Consider the following 27537-nt stretch of genomic DNA (forward strand, 5'->3'; position numbering starts at 1 on the left):
TAACCTGAACAAGTTCCACAGACATGTGACTAACAGAAATGGAATAATGTCCCTGAACAAAGGGGGGAGGGAAGGGGTCAAAATCAAAAGTAACAGTCAGTATCTAGTGTGGCCACCAGCTGCATTAAATACTGTAGTGCATCTCCTCCTCTTGGACTGCACCAGATTTGCCAGTTCTTCCCCCAAGGCACCTGCAAATTCCCAGAAATGTCTGGGGGGAATGGTCCTAGCCCTCAACGTCCGATCCAAATAGGTACCAGACGTGCTCAATGAGATTGAGATTCGGGCTCTTCTCTGGCCATGGCAAAACACTGACATTCCTGTCTTGCAGGAAATCACGCACAGAACGAGCAGTATGGCTGGTGGCATTGTCATGCTGGAGGGTCATGTCAGGATGAGCCTGCAGGAAGTGTACCACATGAGGGAGGAGGATGTCTTCCCTGTAATGCACAGCGTTGAGATGGCCTGCAATGACAATAAGCTCAGTCCGATGATGGTGGGACACCGCCCCAGACCATGACGGTCCCTCCACCTCCAACTCGATCCCACTCCAGAGTACAGGCCTCGGTGTAACGCTCATTCCTTCGAGATGTATATACATATATATATATATACACACAGTGGGGAGAACAAATATTTGATACACTGCCGATTCTGCAGGTTTTCCTACCTACAAAGCATGTAGAGGTCTGTAATTTTTATCATAGGTACACTTCAACTGTGAGAGGCGGAATCTAAAACAAAAATCCAGAAAATCACAAATCATGATTTTTAAGTAATTAATTTGCATTTTATTGCATGACATAAGTATTTGATCACCTACCTACCAGTAAGAATTCCGGCTCTCACAGACCTGTTAGTTTTTCTTTAAGAAGCCCTCCTGTTCTCCACTCATTACCTGTATTAACTGCACCTGTTTGAACTTGTTACCTCTATAAAAGACACCTGTCCACACACTCAATCAAACAGACTCCAACCTCTCCACAATGGCCAAGACCAGAGAGCTATGTAAGGACATCAGGGTTAAATTGTAGACCTGCACAAGGCTGGGATGGGCTACAGGACAATAGGCAGCGCACGCAAGGTCCCCCTGCTCAAACCAGCACATGTCCAGGCCCGTCTGAAGTTTGCCAATGGCCATCTGGATGATCCAGAGGAGGAATGGGAGAAGGTCATGTGGTCTGATGAGACAAAATATAGAGCGTTTTGGTCTAAACTCTACTCGCCGCGTTTGGAGGAAGAAGAAGGATGAGTACAACCCCAAGAACACCATCCCAACCATGAAGCATGGAGGTGGAAACATCATTCTTTGGGGATGCTTTTCTGCAAAGAGGACAGGACGACTGCACCGCAGAGGGGAGGATGGATGGGGCCATGTATCGCGAGATCTTGGCCAACAACCTCCTTCCCTCACGAAGAGCATTGAAGATGGGTCGTGGCTGGGTCTTCCAGCATGACAACGACCTGAAACACACAGCCAAGGCAACTAAGGAGTGGCTCCGTAAGAAGCATCTCAAGGTCCTGGAGTGGCCTAGCCAGTCTCCAGACCTGAACCCAATAGAAAATCTTTGGAAGGAGCTGAAAGTCCGTATTGCCCAGCGACAGCCCCGAAACCTCAAGGATCTGGAGAAGGACTGTATGGAGGAGTGAGCCAAAATCCCTGCTGCAGTGTGTGCAAACCTGGTCAAGAACTACAGGAAACGTATGATCTCTGTAATTGCAAACAAAGGTTTCTGTACCAAATATTAAGTTCTGCTTTTCTGATATATCAAATACTTATGTCATGCAATAAAATGCAAATCAATTACTTAAAAATCAAACAATGTGATTTTCTGGATTTTGTTTTAGATTCCGTCTCTCACAGTTGAAGTGTACCTATGATAAAAAAAATTACAGACCTCTACATGCTTTGTAAATAGGAAAACCTGCCAAATCGGCAGTGTGTTAAATACTTGTTCTCCCCACTGTATATAGATATTCATGTCTCGTTTCAGGAAACTAGGCGTATGTCACATGTCACTACTTCACAGGAGCAGCATTTGAAGAAACATTTTTTATCAAAATGCGTTTTTTGGCAGAAATGCCTTTTGGAACATGTGAACGTTCATGTGCCTTAAAAAAAAGTTGTATTCCTTCCATAAATATTAATACAATTGTTAAAAATGACGAGCTTAGTTGGTTTAGCCATGGAAAAAGTGAGGAACCTTCCCACTAGCCATGATTAGCTGAGAATGTATGGGCTGGACATGCCGGGAGTTGAGTTTGGATTGGTCTGCCATGTAGCCCGCTTCTGTCTATAAAGTGAGCGGTTCAGTATGTGATGACAGTCCTTTCTACGGCGCCGTTTTTGAAAGACATAACGTTAACCACCGAGAACTACAAAAGTTTTGCTACTTTTCTCAACGTTGTCCTGAATTTAGTAGGTGCTACCGACAGATCAGTATACAAAGTGATGTGTGACTTGACGGAGTGACTTGACACAAAGCTGGCCAAACAAGATGAAGCTACAAACAAAACAAAGTTAAATGGTTCAAGTCTGCCGTGAAGCGTTCATCCACGTATACAGATAAGAGTCTAGCTACATTTCCCAGATAAGTTTCTAATTTTGTCAGAAAGTCATTTTTATTGCAAGTTAATGCATACTGTTAGCTTGCTAGCTAATGTTACCTGTATGATCTGTGTAGTAATATTATTAAAATCAGAAATCCATTTGCATTGCTAATTATAGGATAATGTTAGCTAGTTAACATTGAACCTAGTTCATTAGCTTTAGCTACCTACATATTCATACTCTTGCTAAGAGAGTTTGTATTGGTAGTAGTATAAGTTGGGGTTATGCCGGTTCATTGTTTAGCTAGCTAGTTACATGTCTAAACAAAAAGAAGACTCCACTTTGGCCCGATTATTACATGACCCATCAAATTAGTAGGTGTGTCTGGGAGTGATTACGGCCATCAAATGTATTTTGTGAACATGTGTACGTCTAGACAATAGTGACCCATCCACTTAGCTAGATGTGGGTGAGGGGTGGTTAGAGTATTTCCTTCACATGACCCATCAATTTAGACAAGTGTGTCGGGTAAGCGTCATCTAATAACGATAAAATGTTTATCAAATATTTTTAATCTGGACACTTTGTTTTTGATATTGCTCCTATGCAAGTATTATCCCTGTACCGTTTACACCTTCTGTATCCTGTACATGTGACAAATAAACTTAGATTCTATTTGATTTGGTGTGGGTTTACCACATGGACTCACATGTGAACCCTTAACCTTTTGCGTGTAGGGGGCAGTATTTTCGTTTTTGGCAAAAAAAACGTACCCATTTGAAACGGCCTATTTCTCAGCCCCAGAAACTAGAATATGCATATAATTGTCAGATTAGGATAGAAAACACTCTAAAGTTTCCAAAACTGTAAAAATATTGTCTGTGAGTATAACAGAACTGATATTGCAGGCGAAAGCCTGAGGAAAATCCAATCATATTTTGAAACCTCTGTGTTCCTATGCATGCCTATCCTCCATTTAAAGGGATATCAACCAGATTCCTTTTTCTATGGCTTCCCTAAGGTGTCAACAGTCTTTAGACATAGTCTAAAGTCTAGACATAGGATCTCAGAGTGAGCTTTTATTTTGAAAAATGAGCATGAAGGATCACATTGCGTAAGTGGATAGGTGGGGGATCTCAGAGTGAGTTTTGCACAACTGAGTAAAGCGGCCATTGTTCCTCCCGCTGTTGTTGAAAAACTTACACACTCGGTTGATATATTATCGAATATATATTTTAAAAACAACATGAGGATTGATTATAAAAAACGTTTGACATGTTTCTGTGGACATTATGGATATTATTTGGAATATACGTCTGTGTTGTCGTGACTGCTCTTTCCTGTGGATTTCTGAACATAACGCGACAAACAAACGGCTGTATTTTGGGTATAAAAATAATCTTTATGGAACAAAAGGAACATTTGTTGTGTAACTGGGAGTCTCTTGAGTGAAAACATCCGAAGATCAAAGGTAAACGATTTTTTTGATTGCTTTTCTGATTTTCGTGACTTAAGAGGGTGTGAACGATGCTGAATGGGTGTAGACAAAGATGAGCTCTCCAGTAGGTACCAAAACATTCAAGGGCCATTTTAGTTATAGCCTAATGTTAGCCAGTCAACATGGAACCTAGTTTGTTACACTCTGAAAAGTGGGGTTATAAGTTTATCAACTTTAAATGCAGAATTACTTTCCCACTGTTCCTCCACGCTCCCGAGTGGCACAGCGGTCTAAAGCACTGCATCTCAGTGCAAGAGGCATCACTACAGTCCCTGGTTCAAATCCAGGTTGTATCATATCTGGCCGTGATAGGGAGGTGCACAATTGGCCCAGCGTTGTCCGGGTTTGGCCGGTGTAGGCCGTCATTGTAAATAAGAATTTGTTCTTAACTGACTTGCCTAGTTAAATAAAGGTGAAATAAAGATATTAAAACATAGTGTATGACATACAATTTTCTAGCTCTGAGTCTCTACTTTTATCCAATATAAAAATAGAATTTCAGATTTCGCTACATAAGACCGAATTGAGTCGGTTGGTCACATATGGAGACTGTTTAGTAACAAAAATAAGGGGTGAAATACGTACATGTAAAAAATAAAATGAATCTCTCAGATATAGGACAGACTCTTCAGAACTTCCTTTAGATGTTTTGTTTGGACTATCAGTTATTCAATGCATTTGTATATGGGTTAATAGCTTAGACTCTTATGGGTTAATAGCTTAGACTCTTATGGGTTAATAGCTTAGACTCTTATGGGTTAATAGCTTAGACTCTTATGGGTTAATAGCTTAGACTCTTATGGGTTAATAGCTTAGACTCTTATGGGTTAATAGCTTAGACTCTTATGGGTTAATAGCTTAGACTCTTATGGGTTAATAGCTTAGACTCTTATGGGTTAATAGCTTAGACTCTTATGGGTTAATAGCTTAGACTCTTATGGGTTAATAGCTTAGACTCTTATGGGTTAAACATCCTTCCTCCCTATGAAGTTTCTATGTGAGAATTGCCAGAACAATCTGAGATACCAAAAATATGTTTTGCTCCCGCTGGAGTGGAATCGCCTTAAAACCATGATAATAGTATCGTTTAGAGTAACCATTTGATCCCACACACAGCAGATGCCCACCTGAACACAACAGGGAGAATGTTGTATAACCTCCCAGAATTCCTTGCAAGCCCTAAGCATGTTTCTCACTGTGAACTCGATCCCTAAATAAATCAATTGGATGAACGGCGTGTTTAAACCGACAGTAATGCACATTAGACATTACAGGCAAATTGTTTGTAAAGAGTATGAGGTCAGCTCATCAGGTGATCCGAGTGTTGTTCATGCAAAATTCACAAATTGGCCATTGCAAAAACATAAATGACAAGCGCTATGGCTAAGTCACCTCACATTTATATAATTATAAAAATATATTAAATGATGTAATGTGTTTACATTATACATTGTATATTTAGTCAAATAATCTTCTTAAACAATTCACAAAACTCCTGAATGAGTCTAAGACAGCATAACCCTGAGGTGTTCTGTACAGAAGACAGTAAACCTTTTCCAGCTATCATTGGGGCGGCAGGTAGCCTAATGGTTAGAGTGTTGGACTAGAAACTGAAAGGTTGCTAGATCAAATCCCCGAGCTGACAAGGTAAAACAAAAAAACTGTTGTTCTGCCCCTGAGCAGGCAGTTAACCCACTGTTCCTAGGCCATCATTGTAAATAAGAATTTGTTCTTAACTCACTTGCCTAGTAAAATAAAAAATAAAAAATCTGCTTAACAAGGCTGAGTTGCATCTAATGGGTTGTAGGACACACTGTTCGAAGAATGACACTGCTTTAGATAGTCCTAAAAACAAATACACTAGACATATTTATGCATTTTTTGCTTTACAAAACAGACAGATAATGACAAACAATACACCCCACCCCTCAACTGGAGACAACTCAATACATTCAAAAACAACAGAACACAACATTGCTCTTAAGGAATTGGCACCTTGCTTCAATGATATTTGACATACTGCACAGTATAAGGACTATGCTCGGCATTAAAAATAATCACTGTGGATCAGGGTTGGTTGCAGGTTGCATGTTGTTTCCCACCATCACTTGAAAGATACGTGATAAAGGGCTGCCATATCTTAACAAATGTATTATATCTGCCAGAGATATCATGTCGTATCCTTTCTACGTGTAGCAAGCTGGTGACTTCAGCTAACCAAGTTTTAAAAACAGGTACAGTCTCCTTATTCCAAAGGCTCAAAATGTTTCTTTTTTGAAATAACCCTGCCATATTGTAATGTTTTTTTGTTCCCAGTGGGTTAAAGCCGTTAGGTGCTGTGACCTGCCTAAAACAGCAGTATCTGGGGCTGGTATGAGGTTACAGCTGTATACTCCTGAGAAACACTTAGAAATATCCTGCCAGAATGTGTGCAGTTTGGGGCGTGACCAGAAGAGGTAACCCAGGGTACCCTCTGCAGATTTGCACTGAGGGCATATCGGAGAGACCGAGGGGTAGAACGAGTGTAATTTGGTACAGGAATAGTGTAGTCTGTGAATCACTTTGTATTGAATAAGTTGGTGTCGGGAGTTTATCGAGCACAAGTGAATATCTTGAAGCAATCACCATAACAGTCATCAGTAATCTTTATAACAAGGTCTTCCTCCCAGGTCTCCTTCAAATGTTAGAGTAATATGCTGTAAAGTTATCTACAAAGCTGGAGATCAAACTCTTGGAGCCAGGGGCGAAGTTCATGAAAATATACAACTGGTGGGCAGGTGTAATTGCCTCAAAATGTGGTATATTTAAGTAAACATAGTTTCTTATCTGAAGATATCGGTAGAAGTTAGAGGCGGGGAGATCGGGGGGGGGCATAGTTATGTCAAATAGGAGTACATACAGAGGTCTCCGGGAGACCAAATGTTTTCCTTACAATACCATTTTTGCATAAAGTTATTGCCAGTAATACCTGTAGAGGATTTAGTTGAGGAAAAGAAAAGTGCTGGAAGAGAGGTGTTGTGTGTATCTTGGATCTACCACGCCAGGGTATGCATCCTGCCAATAAACCTAATAAACCTGCCCAATAACAATGTTGAATATTTGGTAGGCTCAGGCCACCTAATTCTTTGGGCTTGATTATATGTTTTTTAGAGATCTGGTGTACTTTGTATCCCCACACAAAAGGCAAGATAATAGAATCCAAGGATTTGAAAAAAGCTTTACTTAAAATATAGCCAAATTCTTAGAGAGATAAAGGAATCTGGGGAGTGTAACAATTTTAATAGCGTTAACACGGCCTATCATAGATAGAGGCAACACTCTCAAGATCTCAATGTTGCATTTCAACATCCCTATCACGTCGTGGTAGTTCAATTTAGGGTCCTTGGGGATGACAACCCCTAAATATTTAATTTAGTCTCCTGTGAATTTAAAAGGTATATGTTTAAGGAACTCCCCTTTAAGAGGCATGAATTCGCTTTTTTGGCAGTTTATGGTATACCCAGAGAGTTCTCCAAATGATTCGATGAGCTCCAACAGCAGTGGAAATGACTCTTTGGGGCATGAGACAAACAAGATGATGTCATCCGCATAGAGCGAGATGCGGTGATCAACCTTGCCTATGTTTAGCTGAAGCAATAGCAGGCAGGACGGCTTCTGATACAGACAGCTAGGTTCCATAGCAGTGGCAAATAGCAACGGACTCCAGGGGTATCCCTGGCTGCAGGAATGTTAAAGTGAAAAGGAGCGGAATTATTGTAATTAGTGAGAACTGAAGCCGTCGGGCACGCATATAGTATTTCAGGCCACGAGACAACACTCTTGCCCAGACCAAACTCATTTAATGATTTCTGGTGCATTAAGTGCAAGTATTGCAATTTTAGAATAAAGATTTAGTAGCTCTTCATACTGTCCCTCGAGGGTGGCGAAGCATGTCTCGTGGTCACCTGCGTTTCCTTCCAGATCAATAATGTGGGTTGTATGTTCAGCCAGGGAGGTTTGCACTAATTGTAAGGATGTCCTCTTCCATTGTCTTGATAAAATAATAGTCGATGAGGGCTCCGAGTCAGGGCTAGCCATTACGGTCAGGCAAACACAAGCATCGCCATCCTCGTCTTGTGCTGTGGTGGGGACTTTAACATCTTGCTTGTTGTTTTTGGATTAATTAGTTTCCCCATGGCCGTGTTTCTCATGGAGTTGCTCATAGTAGCAGTTTGGTTGGGCAAAAGTAGAATTTAAATCAAATTTAAGCAAGGGTGAGGAGGTAGTCGGAGAAGTGTCTACTCCATGGTGCTCACTAGTGCCCCCCCATCAGTGTACTTTTAAAACTCGGGCACATTGCATCACATCAGACAGTTACTTAACTTGAACTCATTTGAAACATATTATTAGCACTAGCAGGGTAGGCTGTTACCGTCTCAGAATATTGGGCAAATGAACTATTGAAGCGATAATTTCAACTTAATGGAGTTGGAGACATCTCGGTCTACTACACAAAACTCTACAATATGTGCACAAGATCATTAGGGCAAATTATCCCTAACATAACCACGTTCTGGTCTTCATCATTATGCTAAGCCTTACCTTCCCATTCACATGTGAAAGAGGCAGGTAGACGGGAGTAGGGCTTTTCAAGAACAAATGTCTAACATTTTCCTGTGACACACAGGTAAATGCAAAGACAAGTGTTTCTTTGACCATTTGACCTGACCTGGAAATAATCTGGGCCCTAACAAAGACAGTTAGAGGAAAGAAGAAAAACTGTTGGTTATAGAGTTAGTTCCAAGTGTGTATCAAATATTTTCTCTGGGACGCTCAAATGCTAGATCTGTACTCACCCTGTTGGCTGTCACAGCAAAGTACTGCAGGTTCTGGAGGAAGCCCACGTCGGCATGTATTCTGGTCAGGTTGTTGTGACTCAGGTCCAGGAAGCGCAGTTTGCGGCAGTAGAACAGCTGGCCCGGGATGTTCTCGATCTTGTTGCGGTTTAGGTAGAGCCTCTCCAGGTTCGTCAAGGTGCCGATCTGGATGGGGATATAGGCGATCTGGTTGTACCACAGCTTCAAGTTTACCAGACGGTGCAGGTGCTGGAAGCTGATGATCTCCTCGATGGTCTTAAGGTTGTTGTCCTTCAGGTCAATCTCCTGCAGGTTGTGCAGGCTGAAGATGGAGTGTGGGATACGTTCCAGGTCACAGCGCAACAGCTCCAGCTCTGTCAGGTTCACCATCTTCTTCAGGCTGTTGAGCACCATCAGCTTGGTGCCCTCATTGTTGATTGACAGCTTCTGGAGGTGGACCCCAACGTCTGTCACCACCTGAGGCAGCTTGGTCAGGTTACTCTTCAGACGGAGCACTTTGAGCCTCTTGAGCTCTCGTAGCCCATCGATGACAATGTAGCGGTTGTTCTCTGCGCTCAGGTTCCCTGTGAGGTGCAGCTCGCTCAGGTTCTTCAGGCTGTAGATCCATAGAGGAATCTCCTTGATGTCAGTGAATTTTATGTGGAGGGACTTGAGGTTCTCCCTCAGAAAGGCCAAAGCTGGGGCCTCAATTTTTGCCGGTGTGTGGTAGAGCCACATCTCTCTCAGGCTGACTAGCTGGGCAATGATGGGGGGGATGGTGACATCAGGGATGAGCTCCAGCTTGAGCACCTCCAGTTCTATTAGGTCAAACACTGTTTCAGGGATTCCGTTAAGCATGAACAAGTGCAGCTCCAGTTTCTCCTGGGAGTTCTTGGTGATACGTTGCCGCAGCTTGTCCAGCGTCCACTCATTGTTGAGGTTCAGCTGACGCAGTTTGTTCTCGCTAACCTCCGACAGGAAGACCGCAAAGCGTTTGGAGTAGAGCGGGTCATACTGGTCTATCATGTGCAACATGAAGGCAAAGTCGTTTTTCACGTCTGGTATGTCACTGTACCTGCTCTCCTCGCGGATTGACTCAAAGGAGTAGCGCTTAAGCGAGCGACTGAGCATCCAGCAGAGGGTGTACATGCAGATGAGACCGTAAATCCCCACCAAGCTGATATAGAAACATGCCAGAATCTTGAAGAGTGTGGCCAGCGGGTGAGCACAGTGGTACATCCTATAGCCCGTCAGCTTCTCAATGTCCACCGTGCAGATCACACTGAACTTGATGTAGTGCACATAGTAGGCCGTGTAGCAGATGATCAGGATGAACTTGATGACTTTGATGATGGTCTGGCGGATGTAGAGCCGGTAGACAATGTCCCCTTCTTCGACGTGGATCCGGAACTTCTTGACCTTCTCGAAAAGAGCTTTGGCCTGCTCGCCTTCCTTCTTGTCCAGGACACCCGTGTCGGAGCGGTCAACAATGCCCTGCTCGATGAGGGACTTGGTCCTTTGGAGCATGGGCACGCTGGCCTCCACGTCCTCGCTGATGCATGATGCCTTCTTGTCCGTGGTACCGTTCATCTTCCCCAGAGGCTTGGGGTCGCTCTCCTCCACTACAGTCTCAGACAGAGCCCTGGTGGTCCATGGCGAGTCAAAACACTTGAGCAGGATGGACACAAAGTGCTCCAGTTTGGAGCTAGTCCGGGGGAACTTGAACCAGAAGTTACTGCAGGCCAGGAAGATGAGGGTGTGCAGTAGCACCAGGTAGGGGAAGTACTTGGCAAACCAGTGCAGCTTGTTCTCATAGCAGACCGCGTCAATGTAGTTGTACTGGTGCCGGTCCAGTTCATACTGGATGCCTTTTGGCTCTTGGTCAAAGGGGTCACGGAAGCTCATATTGAGGTACTCACAGGATTTGTTGACCACCCACTTGCAGGGCAGGCAGATCATCTTGTCCTGGGTTACCTGTAGCGTGCCCCCAAACACGGCGATCATGAGCATGACGATGGAGATGTAGTCTGTGAAGACGTCCCACCATGGCTTCAGGATGCGGTACGCCGGCTGTGTGTCGGCAAAGTACCGGAGCTCTGTGATGGGGATCATGATGGTTTACCTATAGAAAGGGATAGAGGAAAAATGTAATGCAAGACATTCACAATGCCACTCGTATACTTCAAAGTTCATTAGAGTAAAAGCTTCAAAAGGTTGGCTCCAACAAAGCTCATCAAATCGAACAGGATTGCACAATGAAGTCAGAGAATTATTTCCGTTGTGAGGAAATACGCCATGTCAGCATGAGTTAGGGCTGGGCCATGAACTGGTATTGATACACGGACCGGTTTGGGTTTTTACTTTACCTTCAAAAAACGTATTTGAATGTTTGGTTTGTTAAATGTGATATGCCATGTGTAACGTACATTTTTATAGATTACTTCGCTACTTAAGTCATCTCTCTCTGCTCTCTCTCCATGCCTCTTTCCACACAGACCTAGCCCCGCCCCGACACTCAAGGAGCAGATGTTGTTCCTCAACCACGAGATACTTGAATTCAGTCTCTGCATGATTAATGCAGCACATTAAACAATGTTGAAGACAAAGATGCTGTTTTCACTTTGCTTCTTAATATAAATCCACTAGTGTTCTATTAGTTTGTGTTTCTTATATCTGCAAACAGCTAGATTGTCTTATCTTAGCAAACTGGGCCTGAATCTTGTTAGCCGTTAATGCTAATCGCTAACTAGCTAATAAATGTACTGAGTCAGAGCAAACGTAACTAGCTAAACAGCCTGATAATACCAGTGATGGTGTAGACCCACAGTACCAGCCAAAAGTTGACACACCTACTCATTCAAGGATTTTTCTTTATGTGTACCATTTCCTACATTGTAGAATAATAGTGAAACTATGAAATAACACATATGGAATCATGCAGTAAAAGAAAGTGTTAAATCAAAATATATTTCAGATTTTAGATTCTTCAAAGTAGCCACCCTTTGTCTTGACAGCTTTGCACACTCTTGGAATTCTCTCAACCAGCTTAACCTGGAATGCTTTTCCAACAGTCTTGAAGGAGTTCCCACACACAGTGGGGCAAAAAAGTATTTAGTCAGCCGCCAATTGTGCAAGTTCTCCCACTTAAAAAGATGAGGCCTGTAATTTTCATCATAGGTACACTTCAACTATAACAGACAAAATGAGAAAAAAAATCCAGAAAATCACATTGTAGGATTTTTAATGAATTTATTTGCAAATTATGGTGGAAAATAAGTATTTGGTCAATAACAAAAGTTTATCTCAATACTTTGTTATATACCCTTTGTTGGCAATGACAGAGGTCAAATGTTTTCTGTAAGTCTTCACAAGGTTTTCACACACTGTTGCTGGTATTTTGGCCCATTCCTCCATGCAGATCTCCTCTAGAGCAGTGATGTCTTGGGGCTGTTGCTGGGCAACACGGACTTTCAACTCCCTCCAAAGATTTTCTATGGGGTTGAGATCTGGAGACTGGCTAGGCCACTCCAGGACCTTGAAATGCTTCTTACGAAGCCACTCCTTTGTTGCCCAGGCGGTGTGTTTGGGATCATCGTCATGCTGAAAGACCCAGCCACGTTTCATCTTCAATGCCCTTGCTGATGGAAGGTGGTTTTCACTCAAAATCTCACGATACATGGCCCCATTCATTCTTTCCTTTACACGGATCAGTCATCCTGGTTCTTTTGCAGAAAAACAGCCCCAAAGCATGATGTTTCCACCCCCATGCTTCACAGTAGGTATGGTGTTCTTTGGATGCAACTCAGCATTCTTTGTCCTCCAAACACGACGAGTTGAGTTTTTACGAAAAAGTTATATTTTGGTTTCATCTGACCATATGACATTCTCCCAATCTTCTTCTGGATCATCCAAATGCTCTCTAGCAAACTTCAGAAGGGCCTGGACATGTACTGGCTTAAGCAGGGGGACACGTCTGGCACTGCAGGATTTGAGTCCCTGGCGGCGTAGTGTGTTACTGATGGTAGGCTTTGTTACTTTGGTCCCAGCTCTCTGCAGGTCATTCACTAGGTCCCCCGTGTGGTTCTTGGAATTTTGCTCACCGTTCTTGTGATCATTTTGACCCCAGAGGGTGAGATCTTGCGTGGAGCCCCAGATTGAGGGAGATTATCAGTGGTCTTGTATGTCTTCAATTTCCTAATAATTGCTCCCACAGTTGATTTATTCAAACCAAGCTGCTTACCGTCTTCCCAGCCTGGTGCAGGTCTACAATTTTGTTTCTGGTGTCCTTTGACAGCTCTTTGGTCTTGGCCATAGTGGAGTTTGGAGTGTGACTGTCTGAGGTTGTGGACAGGTGTATTTTATACTGATAACAAGTTCAAACAGGTGCCATTAATACAGGTAACGAGTGGAGGACAGAGGAGCCTCTTAAAGAAGAAGTTGCAGGTCCGTGAGTGCCAGAAATCTTACTTGTTTGTAGGTGACCAAATACTTATTTTCCACCATAATTTGCAAATAAATTCATTAAAAATCCTACATTGTGATTTTCTGGATTTCTTTCTCATTTTGTCTGTCATAGAAGTGTACCTATAATGAAAATTAGAACTTGCACAATTGGTGGCTGACTAAATACTTTTTTGCCCCACTATAGGTCTGTAGAAGAGGGGGATGTAGAAGAGGGGGATGACCCCGGCAGCTTTCCAATCTTTGGGAATCTCAGACGATACGAAAGAGAGGTTGAACAGGCTAGTAATAGGGGCTGCAACAATTTTGGCAGATAATTTGAGAAAGAGAGTTCAGATTGTCTAGCCTGTCTGATTTGTAGGGGTCCAGATTTTGCAGCTCTTTCAGAACATCAGCTATCTGGATTTGAGTAAAGGAGAAATGGTGGGGGCTTTGGCGGGTTGCTGTGGAGGGTGCTGGGCAGTGGACCGGGGTAGTGGTAGCCATGTGGAAAGCATGGCCAGCCGTAGAGAAATGCTTATTGAAATTCTCAATTATAGTGGATTCATCGGTGGTGACGGTGTTTCCTAGCCTCAGAGCAGTGGGCAGCTGGGAGGAGGTGCTCTTATTCTCCATGGATTTTACAGTGTCCCAGAACTTTTTTGGAGTTAGTACTACAAGATGCACATTTCTGTTTGAAAAAGCTTGCCTTAGCTTTTCTAACTGCCTGTGTATATTTGTTCCTAACTTCCATGAAAAGTTGCATATCACGGGGGCTATTCGATGCTAATGCAGAAAGCCACAGGATGTTTTTGTGCTGGTCAAGGGCAGACAGGTCTGGAGTGAACCAAGGACTATATCTATTCCTAGTTCTACATTTTTTGAGAGGGGCATGCGTATTTAAGATGGTAAGGAAGGCACTTTTAAAGAATAGCCAGGCTTCATCTACTGACGGGATGAGGTCAATGTCAGTCAATGTCATTCCAGGATACCCCGGCCAGGTCAATTAGAAAGGCCTGCTCGCAGAAGTGTTTCAGGGAGCGTTTGACAGTGATGAGGGGTGGTCGTTTGCTCGCAGACCCATTACGGATGCAGGCAATGAGGCAGTGATCGCTGAGATCTTGATTGAAAACAGCAGAGGTGAATTTGGAGGATGAATTAGTTAGGATGACATCTATGAGGGTGCCCATGTTTACTGATTTGGGGTTGTATCTGGTAGGTTCATTGATCATTTGTGTGAGATTGAGGGCATCAAGCTTAGTTTGTAGGATGGCCGGGGTGTTAAGCACGTCCCAGTTTAGGTCACCTAGTAGTGCGAGCTCAGAAAATAGATGGGGGGCAATCAATTCACATATGGTATCGAGGGCACAGCTGGGGGCAGAGGGAGGTCTATAGCAAGCGGCAAGAGTGAGAGACTTGTTTCTGGAAAGGTGAATTTTTAGAAGTAGAAGCTCAAATGGTTTGGGTACAGACATAGATAGTAATACAGAACTCTGCAGGCTATCTTTGCAGTAGATTGCAACACCGCCCCATTTGGCAGTTCCATCTTGGCGGAAAACGTTATAGTTAGCAATGGAAATTTCAGGGTTTTTGGTGGTTTTCCTAAGCCAGGATTCAGACACGGCTAAGACATCTGGGTTGGCAGAGTGTGCTAAAGCAGTGAGTAAAACAAACTTAGGGAGTAGGCTTCTAATGTTAACATGCATGAAACCAAGGCTTTTACGTTTACAGAAGTCAACAAATGAGAACACCTGGGGGTGGGAGTGGAGCTAGGCACTGCAGGACCTGGATTAACCTCCACATCACCAGAGGAACAGAGGAGAAGTAGGATAAGGGTACGGCTAAAGACTATACGAACTGGCCGTCTAGCACATTCAGAACAGAGAGTAAAAGGAGCTGGTTTCTGGGCACGATAGCATAGATTCAAGGCATAGTGTACAGACAAAGGTAAGGTAGGATGTGAGTACATTGGAGGTAAACCTAGGCATTGAGTAATGAAGAGAGAGATATAGTCTCTAGAGATGTTTAAACCAGGTGATGTCATCGCATATGTAGGAGGTGGAACAACATGGTTGGTTAAGGCATATTGAGCAGGGCTAGAGGCTCTACAGTGAAATAAGACAGTAATCACTAACCAGGACAGTAATGGACAAGGCATATTGATATTAGAGAGAGGCATGCGTTGCCAAGTGAACATATGGGTCCAGTGAGTGGTTGGGCTGCTGGGGACAATTTAGACAGTTAGCAGGCTAACAAGCTAAAAGTTAGTAAGCCGGGGCTAAACAAGCTACAGTGCCTTGCGAAAGTATTCGGCCCCCTTGAACTTTGCGACCTTTTGCCACATTTCAGGCTTGAAACATAAAGATATAAAACTGTATTTTTTTGTGAAGAATCAACAACAAGTGGGACACAATCATGAAGTGGAACGACATTTATTGGATATTTCAAACTTTTTTAACAAATCAAAAACTGAAAAATTGGGCGTGCAAAATTATTCAGCCCCCTTAAGTTAATACTTTGTAGCGCCATCTTTTGCTGCGATTACAGCTGTAAGTTGCTTGGGGTATGTCTCTATCAGTTTTGCACATGGAGAGACCGACATTTTTTCCCATTCCTCCTTGCAAAACAGCTCGAGCTCAGTGAGGTTGGATGGAGAGCATTTGTGAACAGCAGTTTTCAGTTCTTTCCACAGATTCTCGATTGGATTCAGGTCTGGACTTTGACTTGGCCATTCTAACACCTGGATAAGTCTGTTTTTGCCTCTTCGTGCAGTGACGTCGATAGACCAGTTGTGCAATTAGTAGGGTTCCAAGTAGCTCTAGGTAGCTAGCAGGCCTAGCTGGTTAGCATAATCTGCCTTCAGCGGGCGTCGCGCCTGAGAGGCCTGTTGGAGTCCTCGGGCAGATTATGTCGGTATTCCAGTCGTAGGGGATCTGCGGGGTTCCATGCCCCGTACCGGCTGTAGAAGGGGTCCGGATATTGTAGCCCAGGAGTATACTTCGGTGGTAGCACAGGAGCCCTGGCCGGGCTAGCTTCAAGCTAGTTGGTGCTTGCTCTGGGATGGAAACGCTAGCCAGGAGTATTCGTCCGGGATTGCGGTTAGCTAGTTGTGAAGATCCAGATGAAAATGTTCAGTTTGCGGTAGGAATCCGGGGATAAACATAACAGGTCCGTTATGCTCTGATTAGAGTCACGTTGTTCGAACTGACGAGAGCTTTCCGAGCTGAAGGTTAGCTGATGACAGCTGGCAATGGTTTGCTGACTGATAGCTGGGTAGTTTGCTGGCTAGCTTCAGTTGAGGGATTCCAGATCCGAAGTAAATATAAATACTTTAGGGAAAAAAAGCAGATCCATTGGGTGAGGCGGGTTGCAGGAGAGTATTTAGATGTTGAGGTTTAGCAAAATATTTTACAGGATATGTAACGAAAAAGTTGTAATGCGATATATACAAGGGACACGACAGGACAAAGACGTCTGACTGCTACACCATCTTGGATTCATTCATCATCATTAAATAGCCTACCTAAAATATGTCAGTATTTTTTAACTAAGTACAATTTCAGGAAATTAGCTTCAAAACAACATTTTCCAACATCAAAAAAGGGGGCTTGGGGACAAAAGGTTGGGAAACCCTGCTCTAGCCAAATGTTTAGGCTACGCTTCATCACCAAGTTAATTCAAACAATTAAGAAGTAATATTTATCATGCCTTTTACAATAGGCCTTACAGCCCAGTCAGCTACTTTCAGGTCAAGCCAGTGTGTGGGTTGCCAGAGTGGTGTGTGTGTGTGTGTGGGGGGGGGGGTGTACTCCATGTCAGGGACATCCCAGACATCCTGTGAGCAGACAGAGAACACTATGTGGCTCCAAGAAGACAGCGGAAGCTGGATGCAGAGGGGAACAGAAACTGACACAGCACACAAATGCTAAAGTAAGCAATAAATGTATTGTTACAAGACCCTGAACAAAAATGAGTAATCATTGTGACTCGTACTTTAAAAACACAAAGTTCTAAAAAGGACAAGCCCATCAGGTAGGCAAACTTGACATTGTCAGGAAGGCGAGCTTTTGAGAACTTTGGCCTTTAAAAGTACATTAAGAAAACAGGGACTGGCTGCAAGAGTGAACATGTTTCTAACGGTTAACTTTCTGAAGGCATATTACTCAATGGGGGAGATTTAATGACGGTATTTATGGGCCAACAGCTAAATGTCATAGACAGCCTGTCTGATTATAATAAATCCAATGCTGAATCCATTAACATGGCTAGAATGTGTTTATGCCGAAAAGGCTCACATCCTCATGGTGTTCCAGCTGTTATGTCTAGCTCAGCTATAGTCAAACTGTATCCTCTCCACCAGTGATATTTTATCTCCCAGACAGCACAGACGTGGAGAAATGTAAGGTTACTTTGCGTAATCCTGGTTCTCTGCTATTATGAGTGAGATCTCTTCACTAAGACTGCCCACCCTCTCGGAGGTGCCTATCAAAAGTGTTTGTTGGAGACAGACAGGTAAGAGTGGCGAATGAGGTGAAACCCTCACACTTCCATAAAAATAATAACTCTCCCGCCCTCTGGTTATTCTCAAGCATGCTTTTCTTCCTCATGCTCCTGCGAGCAGGGGAATGTGGTGAGATGTCTCATACCATATCAGAGAACCAGGGATATGAAAGTAATCTTCAGTTCCCTTTCAATTATTTGTTTTCATATCTCACATGGGGATATGGCCAACTCCCGTATTGCAAAACATGCTCTCCAAAGCCAGGGAAGTCCCAACATCAGCAACCCTCAGAGGTCCCGAGTACGTACCGAAGAGGTGCAGAGACAACCCAACAGGGGAAAATCTTCATAAAGTGAGGGTCAGCCCAAAATAAGACGCATACAATCTCAGTTTAATGAGATATGCTACAAAAACAGTGCCCAAGAGGTAAACTCCTTTGTAGGAGAGGGACCTTCCAGGCACCTCCAAAGATTATCGCCCCATTATAATGATTCCCATGATCCGGCAGGATATCGTCAAAAAGAGAAGGGCCCAATAAGTGCAGCGCATAACACCCTTGCCCGAGCTCTCCTACAATCCAAGTAGATGCGAACTGCACCTAATGGACAACAGAGACACCCTTTTAGAGAAGGCAACAGGTGAAAAGCCATAGGCTCCAAGGTGCGACAATGGGAAAAAGACGACCCGGGCCAAAGATAGGGTTAGGTACATTGACCTGAAAAACCCCAGGGCAGACTGTTGGCGCGAACAGTGACTGGTAAAGCACAGTCCACACATACGTTTCTTGATGCCAAAGGCCTTAATAAAGTGAATGAAGGAGGAATACTTTCCAGTGGCTAATAATAGACACGTCCCAGGACGAGCTAAAATCTCAGACTGGGCTTAAGCAAAGTGCCCTGTTTAGAGACAACACAACAGTTATGGATAACCTGTTTCAAGCATCTCTGAACTTTGCTCCATTCATCTTTGCCTTGATCCTGACTAGTCTCCCAGTCCCTACCGCTAGAAAACCTTGAGCCTTGGAAGGCTGAAAAAGTGGCTAAAGGACCATAACAAATATGAACCTTCTCTCACCCCAACAAACCCTGCAAGGAGCATAGGACCATGGAAAACAGTGTAGTGAAAAACAATCTGTCACACCACTTCTCCACAAAAAAACAACACACCAACTGTGAAAACAGAAAGCTTGCATAAGTGGCTGCCACTCTTTTCCAAGAGTTGCAGGCCTGTCTCTTTCCCTTTTTTTCTAAAGAATCTGGGTGAGGGTGGAGAATTGCTTTGTTCGTTAGGGTTTAAACCCTGCATGACGGCAGCCAGGGTTGGGGAGTAACTGATTAATGTATACTGATTACAAAAAAAAATACTTTTAAATTTAGAAAGAAAAAAAGAGACACCTTTCTGTTATCAATGACATTCAATTCAGCATTGGAAAAAAGGCACAATTTGAAGTTTGTTTCACCTGAGTGAGTCTGACCACAAGTCAGAGGTCACGTATCCTTTTTGTCTTCTTCTAATGCATCTTAAGGCGAAAGTAATACAAAAGTAACGGAAAGTAAATGAGATTACATTACTGACTTTGGGTAATCCAATGTCCAGGCTCAGGGTAGCCTTAGCATGAATCCTGCTAGTGAGGGCCTCTTAGCTTCCCTGAGGCAAAGGCAAACTGGTACTGCGGGGAGCAGTTAATAAATAAAAATAACAAATAAAAATCAGGGCTTGAGTCTTTTCCCATTGTATAGATCCATTGACGGGCGCTGAGCCACTACAGGGGATGGCCACACAATTTTCAGTCTGGCCGCAGCCGCTTTCAGACATAAAAGAGTCCAAACTTCACTGGACGTGGTCTGTGGGCCTGAGAGGGTGGGAGAACGGGGTCGTCAGTCCCCATCTCCTGCACTCTCTCAAGGATCTCCATGATATTAATCCCATCGTGATCCCCCAACTCGCCTTCCCCTGACACTATGTCATCATCAGCCATTGAGGGGAGAGAGTGGAGGCTAGTGGGGCGTTAGCTAGCTAGAAGCTACCTTGTGGTTAAGGTGTGCTGTGTCTAGCTCAGTGCTGGCCAAGTTAGACTTCAGAAAGAGAAAAACAAAAACCTTCCGGTTAGTACACAACCTCTCGACAGGGTATGAAGACCACCAGTTGAAGTCAGAAGTTATCCTTCAGGGTTCATTTCTGGGTATCCAGTCGATATGCGGCGAGCTAGAGTAGTGAGCATTCGTGAGGAAGAGAAGCAAGAATAACCAGAGGGTGGTAGAGTGGCTCCTTTTATAGAAGTGAGAGTATCACCTCATTCACTACTCTACCTCTGTCTCCAACAGACGCTTTTGATAGGTACTTCCATGAGAATAGGCGGTCGTAGCGAACCCCCACATGTGAGATATCAAAATTAATATTTGAAAGAGAACGACCCATTTATTAGGACATTGTTGGGGCCAGGAGTTTTTACTGATCACATGACCTGATTAGGGAAAATAATCTCTACCCTAGTCAGGACAAGAGGTCAGAAACACCTTTGTCCTGAGACATTAATACTACTACTACGGTCTACTGGGGAAACCATAATGAAATCATTATTCAGGTACACAAGTCCTCTGCATTTGGACTGTTTAACCCAGACACGCTACTTAATGAAAACATCTCAAACTGAGATCATAGTAAAGCTTAGAGTGCCCCAGCAGAACAACCCCTTCCAATATCAGCTATCTAATCAGTTATCTAATCAGTTATCCGTTTCCTTTTGTATGTGTGAGGTCAGTTGGGGTGGACTGGCTGTAGACTTTAGTTTCTAGCTCCCTCTCTCCATGTGCACCTCCCCTTCTACCTGCACAAACTAACAGGAAGAGAATAAGGGAGTGTGGTCAGTGGAAGCTCACAAAAGAGCCTCATCCAGTCCAAACCAGTCAGACAAAGCCATCTTAAGTCACTCTATTTATTTCGTTCGCTGCCCACTCTTACAGTAGCTCCCAGTTTGTCAGAAGTCTAGTTTAAACACTCCGACTGAGACCGAAAAAAAAAGGTTTGTTTCTCTCTCTACGCTGTTATTCCCCCCCTCCCTCCCTCCCTCCACCCCCACCCCCACCCCCTCCCCTCTGTAGCACGAACCAAGTAACCTATCAAATGAAGTCTTTGTTTGCACAAATTTCAAGTCGTGGTGGCATGACTTCTACAATTCCGTCTGAGAGCATAATGAATAATGTGTGCCAGCCTACTGGGTGACTCAAACAGGCCGTTATACAGCTGCACAGTTCACAGTGTACCTAGCTGCGCACTGAGCACTATCTGGCAGATCTGACACTGTAAAGGCAGTTCACATGGATCACTATACGGCAGCTTGATAAATCATTCCCGTTTGCCCCTGGGGTATTAAACATATCCATCCAACAACAGTAAACACAACATACTTTCTCTCCTTCTGCTGGAGTTACACTACCGGTGAAACGTTTTAGAATAGCTACTCATTCAAGGGTTTATCTTTTATTTTTACAATTTTCTACATTGTAGAATAATAGTGAAGACATCAAAACTATGAAATAACACATAAGGAATCATGTAGTAATCAAAAAAAGAGTTAAGATTTGAGATTCTTCAAATAGCCACCCTTTGCATTGATGACAGCTTTGCACACTTGGAATTCTCTCAACCAGCGTCATGAGGTGGTCACCTGGAATGCATTTCAATTAACAAGTGTGCATTCTTAAAAAGTACATTTTTGGAATTTCTTTCCTTCTTCATGCGTTTGAGCCAATCAGTCGTGTTGTGACAAGGTAGGGGGTAATACAGAAGATAGCCCTATTTGGTAAAAGACTAACTTCATATTATGGCAAAACAGCTCAAATAAGCAAAGAGAAACGACAGTCCATCATTACTTTAAGACATGAAGATCAGTCAATACCAAAAATGTCAAGAACTTTGAAAGTTTCAAGTGCAGTCGCTAAAACCAAATCAAATTTTATTGGTCACATACACATGGTTATCAGATGTTATTGCGAGTGTAGCAAAATGCTTGTGCTTCTAGTTCTGACAGTGCAGCAATATCTAACAAGTAATATCTAACAATTCCACAACAAATACCTAATACACACAGATCAGAGGGTCACAATTGGTGGCTGACTAAATACTTTATTGCCCCACTATATATGGATGAGCAATGAACGAGCGGAATAGGCTAAGATGCAATAGATAGTATAGAATACAGTATGAGACGAGTAATGCAAGATATGTCAATATTATTAAAGTGGCATTATTAAAGTGACTAGTGTTTTAAAGTGGCTAATGATTTAAAGTATGTATGTAGGCAGCAGCCTCTCTGTGCTAGTGATGGCTATTTAACACTTCTGATGACCTTGAGATAGAAGCTGTTTTTCAGTCTCTCGGTCTCAGCTTTGATGCACCTGCACTGATCTCGCCTTCTGGATGGTAGCGGGATGAACAGGCAGTGGCTCAGGTGGTTGTTGTCCTTATGATCTTTTTGGCCTTCCTGTGACATCAGGTGCCTTAGGTGTCCTGGAGGGCAGGTAGTTTGCCCCCCCCGGTGATGCGTTGTGCAGACCACACCATCCTCAAGAGAGTTGTGGGCAATGCAGTTGCCATACCAGGCAGTGATACAGCCCGACAGGATGCTCTCAAATGTGCATCTGTTAAATTTGTGAGGGTTTTAGGTGACATGCCAAACTTCTTCAGTATACCTTATTAGGTATGCACGTCAGCTTTGACATTGGTTTTGCACATTGGTGTTAAACTAGACATTGGGCCGATGCTGGCATTTTTTGAAATATATCGGGCATCCTTAGTTGAGACGCAGGGCCTCAAGCTCAATGATGATCTTGAAGGGTACTATGGTGTTGAATGCTGTAGTCAATGAACAGCATTCTTGCATAGGTATTCCTCTTGTCCCAATTGGATAGGGCAGTGTGCAATGTGACGGTGATTGCGTCATCTGTCGACCTATTTGGGCAGTATGCAAATTGAAGTGGGTCTAGGGTGACAGGTAAGATAGAGGTGATATGATCCTTGACTAGTCTCTCAAAGTACTTCATGATGACAGAAGTGAGTGCTATGGGGCGATAGTCATTTAGTTCAGTTACCTTTGCATTCTTGGGTACAGAACAATGGTGGACATCTTGAAGCATGTGGGGACAGCAGACTGGGATAGGTGGAGATTGAATATGTCCGTAAACACACTAGCCAGCTGGTCTGTGCATGCTCGGAGGACGTGGATAGGGATGCCGTCTGGACCGGAAGCCTTGCGAGGGTTAATATGTTTAAATGTCTTAATCACGACGGCCACAGGGAAGGAGAGCCCACAGTGCTTGGTAGAGGGCCGCGTCGGTGGCACTGTATTATCCTCAAAGCGGGCAAAGACGGTGTTTCGTTTGTCTGGAAACAAGACGTCAGTGTCCATGAAGTGGCTGGTTTTCCTTTTGTGGTCCGTGATTGTATACATAAGTAATGTACACTTCGTCTCTATACGGACATTATGCTTGTTTGATTGCCTTCCAGAGGGAATAACTACACAGTTTGGCCATATTTCCAGTTGCCTTGCCATGGTTAAATGCAGTGGTACGCGCTTTCAGTTGTGTGAAAATGCTGCCATCTATCCACGGTTTCTGGTTTGGGTAGGTTTTAATAATAGTGGGTACAACAACTCCTATACACTTCCTTATAAACTCACTCACTGAATCAGCGCATATGTCGATATTATTCTCTGAGGCTACCTGGAACCTATCCCAGTCCGCGTGATCAAAACAATCTCCAAGCGTGGATTCCGACTGGTCAGCCTTGCATTGAATAGTCCTTAGCACGGGTACTTCCTGTTTGAGTTTCAACTTATAGGAAGGGAGGAGAAAAATGGTCAGATTTTCTGAAACAAGGGTGGGTGAGCATTGTGGAAGTCAGAGTAACAGTGTTCGTGTTTTTCCCAGCGCAAGTGCTACAGTCGACATGCTGATAGATCTTAGGTAGCCTTTTTTCTCAAATTTGCTTTGTTAAAATCCCCAGCTACAATAAATGCAGCCTCAGGATATATGGTTTCTAGTTTGCATAAATTCCAGTGAAGTTCCTTGAGGGCCGTTGTGGTATCGGCTTGAGGGGGGATATACACAGCTGTTACAATAACCGAAGAGAATTCTCTTGGGAGATAATACGGTCGGCATTTGATTGTGAGGAACTGTAGGTCAGGTGAACAAAAAGGACTTGAGTTTCTGTATGTTTATACAATTACACTATGAGTCATCAATCATGAAACATACACCCCCACCCTTCTTCCCGGAGAGATGTTTATTCCTGTCGGCAGCGAAGCACTGAGAATCCAGGTGGCTGTACCGACTCCGACAGCATATCCCGAGAGAGCCATGCTTCCGTGAAACAGAGTATGTTAAAATCCCTGATGTCAATCTAGAAAGCAACCCTTGTCCTGATTTTGTTGTTATCTGATTTAGTTGTTACCTTGTTATCTAGGGACTGGACATTAGCGAGTAATATACTCGAAAGTGGTGGGTGGTGTGTGCGCCACCGAAGTCTGACTAGAAGACCGCTCCAGTCTCTCTCTTCTCCAGCTGCGTTGTTTTGGGTCGGCCTCTGGAATCAGTTCAAATGCCCTTGGCTGGGGCGGACAAAGGATCTGCGTCGGGAAAGTCGTATTCCTGGTCGTAGTTCTGGTTGAGTTGACGTTGACGTCGCTCTGATATCCAATAGTTCTTCCTGGATGTATGCAATAACACTTAAGATTTTCTAGGCTAACAATGTAAGAAATTATACATAAAAACTAAATAACGGAAAAGTTTCCTAAGAACTAGAAACGAGGCAGCACTCTTTGTCGACGCCAATCTTTCACAACCATCAAACGCTATGATGAAACTGGCTCTCATGAGGACCGCCGCAGGAATGGAAGACCCAGAGTTACCTCTGCTGCAGACTATACGTTCATTAGAGTTACAGGCCTTAGAAATTGCAGCCCAAATAAATGCTTCAAAGTAACAGACACATCTCAACATCAACTGTTCAGTGGAGACTGATGAATCAGTCCTTCATGGTCGAATTGCTGCCAAGAAAACACTGCTAAATGACACCAATAATAAGAAGAAAGTCGCTTGGGCCAAGAAACACTTGCAATGGACATTAGACCAGTGGAAATTGTCCTTTGGTCTGATGAGTCCAAATGAGATTTTTGGTTCCAACCGCCATGTCGTTGTGAGATGCAGAGGAGGTGAATGGATGATGTCCGCATGTGTGGTTCCCATTGTGAAGCATGGATGTGGAGGTGTGATGGTATGGGGGTGCTTTGCTGGTGACACGGTCTGTGATTTATTTGAAATTCAAGGCACACTTAACCAGCATGGCTACCATACCATTCTGCAGCCATACGCCATCCCATCTGGTTTAGGCTTAGTGGGACTATCATTTGTGTTTCAACAGGACAATGACCCAACACACCTCCAGGCTGTGTAAGGGCTATTTGACCAAGAAGGAGATTGATGGAGTGCTGCATCAGATGACCTGGCATCCACAATCCCCCGACCTCAACCAAATTGAGATGGTTTGGGATGAGTCAGACGACAGAGTGAAGGAAAAGCAGCCAAGTGCTCAGCATATGTGGGAACTCCAGGTGAAGCTGGTTGAAAGAATACCAAGAGTGTGCAAAGCTGTCATCAAGGCAAAGGGTGCCTATTTGAAGAATCTCAAATATAAAATATATTTTGATATGTTCTATACTCTTTTTGGTTACTACATGATTCCATTTGTGTTCTGTCATAGTTTTGATGTCTTCACTATTATTCTACAATGTAGAAAACCCCTGAACGAGTAGGTGTTCTTGTCACGCCCTGGTCTTAGTATTTTGTGTTTTCTTTCTTTATTTGGTCAGGCCAGGGTGTGATATGGGTTTATTTTGTGGTGTGTTTATGTATTGTAGGTTTTCGTAGGTTTTGGGATTGTGGCTTAGTGGGGTTTTCTAGCATAGTCTATGGCTGTCTGAATTGGTTCTCAATTAGAGGCAGGTGATTATCGTTGTCTCTGATTGGGAACCATATTTAGGCAGCCATATTGGGCTCAGGGAGAGTGTGGCAGAGTCAGGGTTCAGACCTGAGCCAATTCCCCCTGTTTATCGTGAGGAGCCAAGGAGGAGACCAGAACCAGAGCCGGTGTTGGAGGTGAGTGAAGCAGAGACTGTGAAGGAGTTAATGGGGAAAGTGAAGGAGAGAGTTATGAGGGAGTTGCTAGCTTGGTGCTTTAGGTACGATATTTGCCCGACGGAGCTTGTCGGGGATTTGATGGCACCTGGGTCAGCGCTCCATACTCGTCCTGAGGTGCGTGTTAGTCGGCTGGTGAAGATTGTGCCAGCCTCACGCACCAGGCCTCCTGTGCACCTCCCTAGCCTTGCACGTCCTGTGCCAGTCCTGCTCTCAGGCTCTCCAGTACGCCTTCACGGTCCGGTCCATCCTGTGCCACCTCCACACACCAGTCCTCCGGTGGAAGCTCCCCGCACCAGGCTTCCTGTGCGTGTTCTCGGCCTAGTACCACCAGTGCCAGCACCACACACCAGGCCTTCAGTACGCCTCGCCTGTTTAGCGCTGCCAGAGCCTTCCTCCTCTCCAGCGCTGCCGGAGTCTCCCGCCTGTCTAGCGCTATCAGAGCCTTCCTCCTCTCTAGCGCTGCCGGAGTCTCCCGCCTGTTTAGCGCTGCCAGAGCCTTCCTCCTCTCCAGCGCTGCCGGAGTCTCCCGCCTGTTTAGCGCTGTCAGAGCCTTCCTCCTCTCCAGCGCTGCCGGAGTCTCCCGCCTGTCTAGCGCTGTCAGAGCCTTCCTCCTCTCCAGCGCTGCCGGAGTCTCCTGCCTGTTCAGCGCTGCCGGAGTCTCCTGCCTGTTCAGCGCAGCCAGAGCTGCCAGTCTGCATGGAGCAGCCAGAGCTGCCAGTCTGCATGGAGCAGCCAGAGCTGCCAGTCTGCATGGAGCAGCCAGAGCTGCCAGTCTGCATGGAGCAGCCAGAGCTGCCAGTCTGCATGGAGCAGCCAGAGCTGCCAGTCTGCATGGAGCAGCCAGAGTTTCCAGTCTGCATGGAGCAGCCAGAGCTGCAGGGAGCAGCCAGAGCAGCTAGAGCCGCCAGTCAGCCAGGATCCGCCAGTCAGCCAGGATCTGCCAGAACCACCAGCCAGCCAGGATCTACAAGAGCCTACTGCCTGCCTGAGCTTCCTCTCAGTACTGGGCTTCCTCTCAGTACTGGGCTTCCCCTCAGTCCCGAGCTTCCCCTCAGTCCGAGCTTCCCCTCAGTCCCGAGCTTCTACCTCAGTCCCGAGCTGCCCCTCAGTCCAGTGGGGTCCTTGATGAGGTTTACTAGGACAAGGTCGGCGGCGAGGGTCGCCAATCAAAGGAAGCATTACAGGGGGACTAAGACTTGGTTGGAGTGGGGTCCACGTCCCGAGCCGGAGCCGCCACCGTGGACAGACGCCCACCTGGACCCTCCCCTATGGGTTTAGGTGTGCGGCCGGGAGTCCGCACCTTGGGGTGGGTTCTGTCACGCCCTGGTCTTAGTATTTTGTGTTTTCTTTCTTTATTTGGTCAGGCCAGGGTGTGATATGGGTTTATTTTGTGGTGTGTTTATGTATTGGGGTTTTTCGTAGGTTTTGGGATTGTGGCTTAGTGGGGTTTTCTAGCATAGTCTATGGCTGTCTGAATTGGTTCTCAATTAGAGGCAGGTGATTATCGTTGTCTCTGA

The 27537-nt window shown here is 44.5% G+C and overlaps 1 protein-coding gene across 2 annotated transcripts in view; it reads right to left on the minus strand.

The window, feature by feature from the left end:
* LOC109874184 (volume-regulated anion channel subunit LRRC8A-like) overlaps positions 1 to 27537 on the minus strand; it is a 54364-nt gene that overhangs the window by 23886 nt on the left and 2941 nt on the right. For both annotated transcript variants that reach the window (XM_031809351.1, XM_020465993.2), the window contains exon 2: positions 8885 to 11006. In XM_031809351.1, coding sequence (XP_031665211.1) covers positions 8885 to 10996 — 2112 coding nt within the window. In that variant the 5' untranslated portion in view covers positions 10997 to 11006. The remainder of the gene's footprint in view (positions 1 to 8884; positions 11007 to 27537) is intronic.

The sequence above is a fragment of the Oncorhynchus kisutch genome, linkage group LG29, assembly GCF_002021735.2.
Source record: "Oncorhynchus kisutch isolate 150728-3 linkage group LG29, Okis_V2, whole genome shotgun sequence".
NCBI classification, from domain to species: domain Eukaryota; kingdom Metazoa; phylum Chordata; class Actinopteri; order Salmoniformes; family Salmonidae; genus Oncorhynchus; species Oncorhynchus kisutch.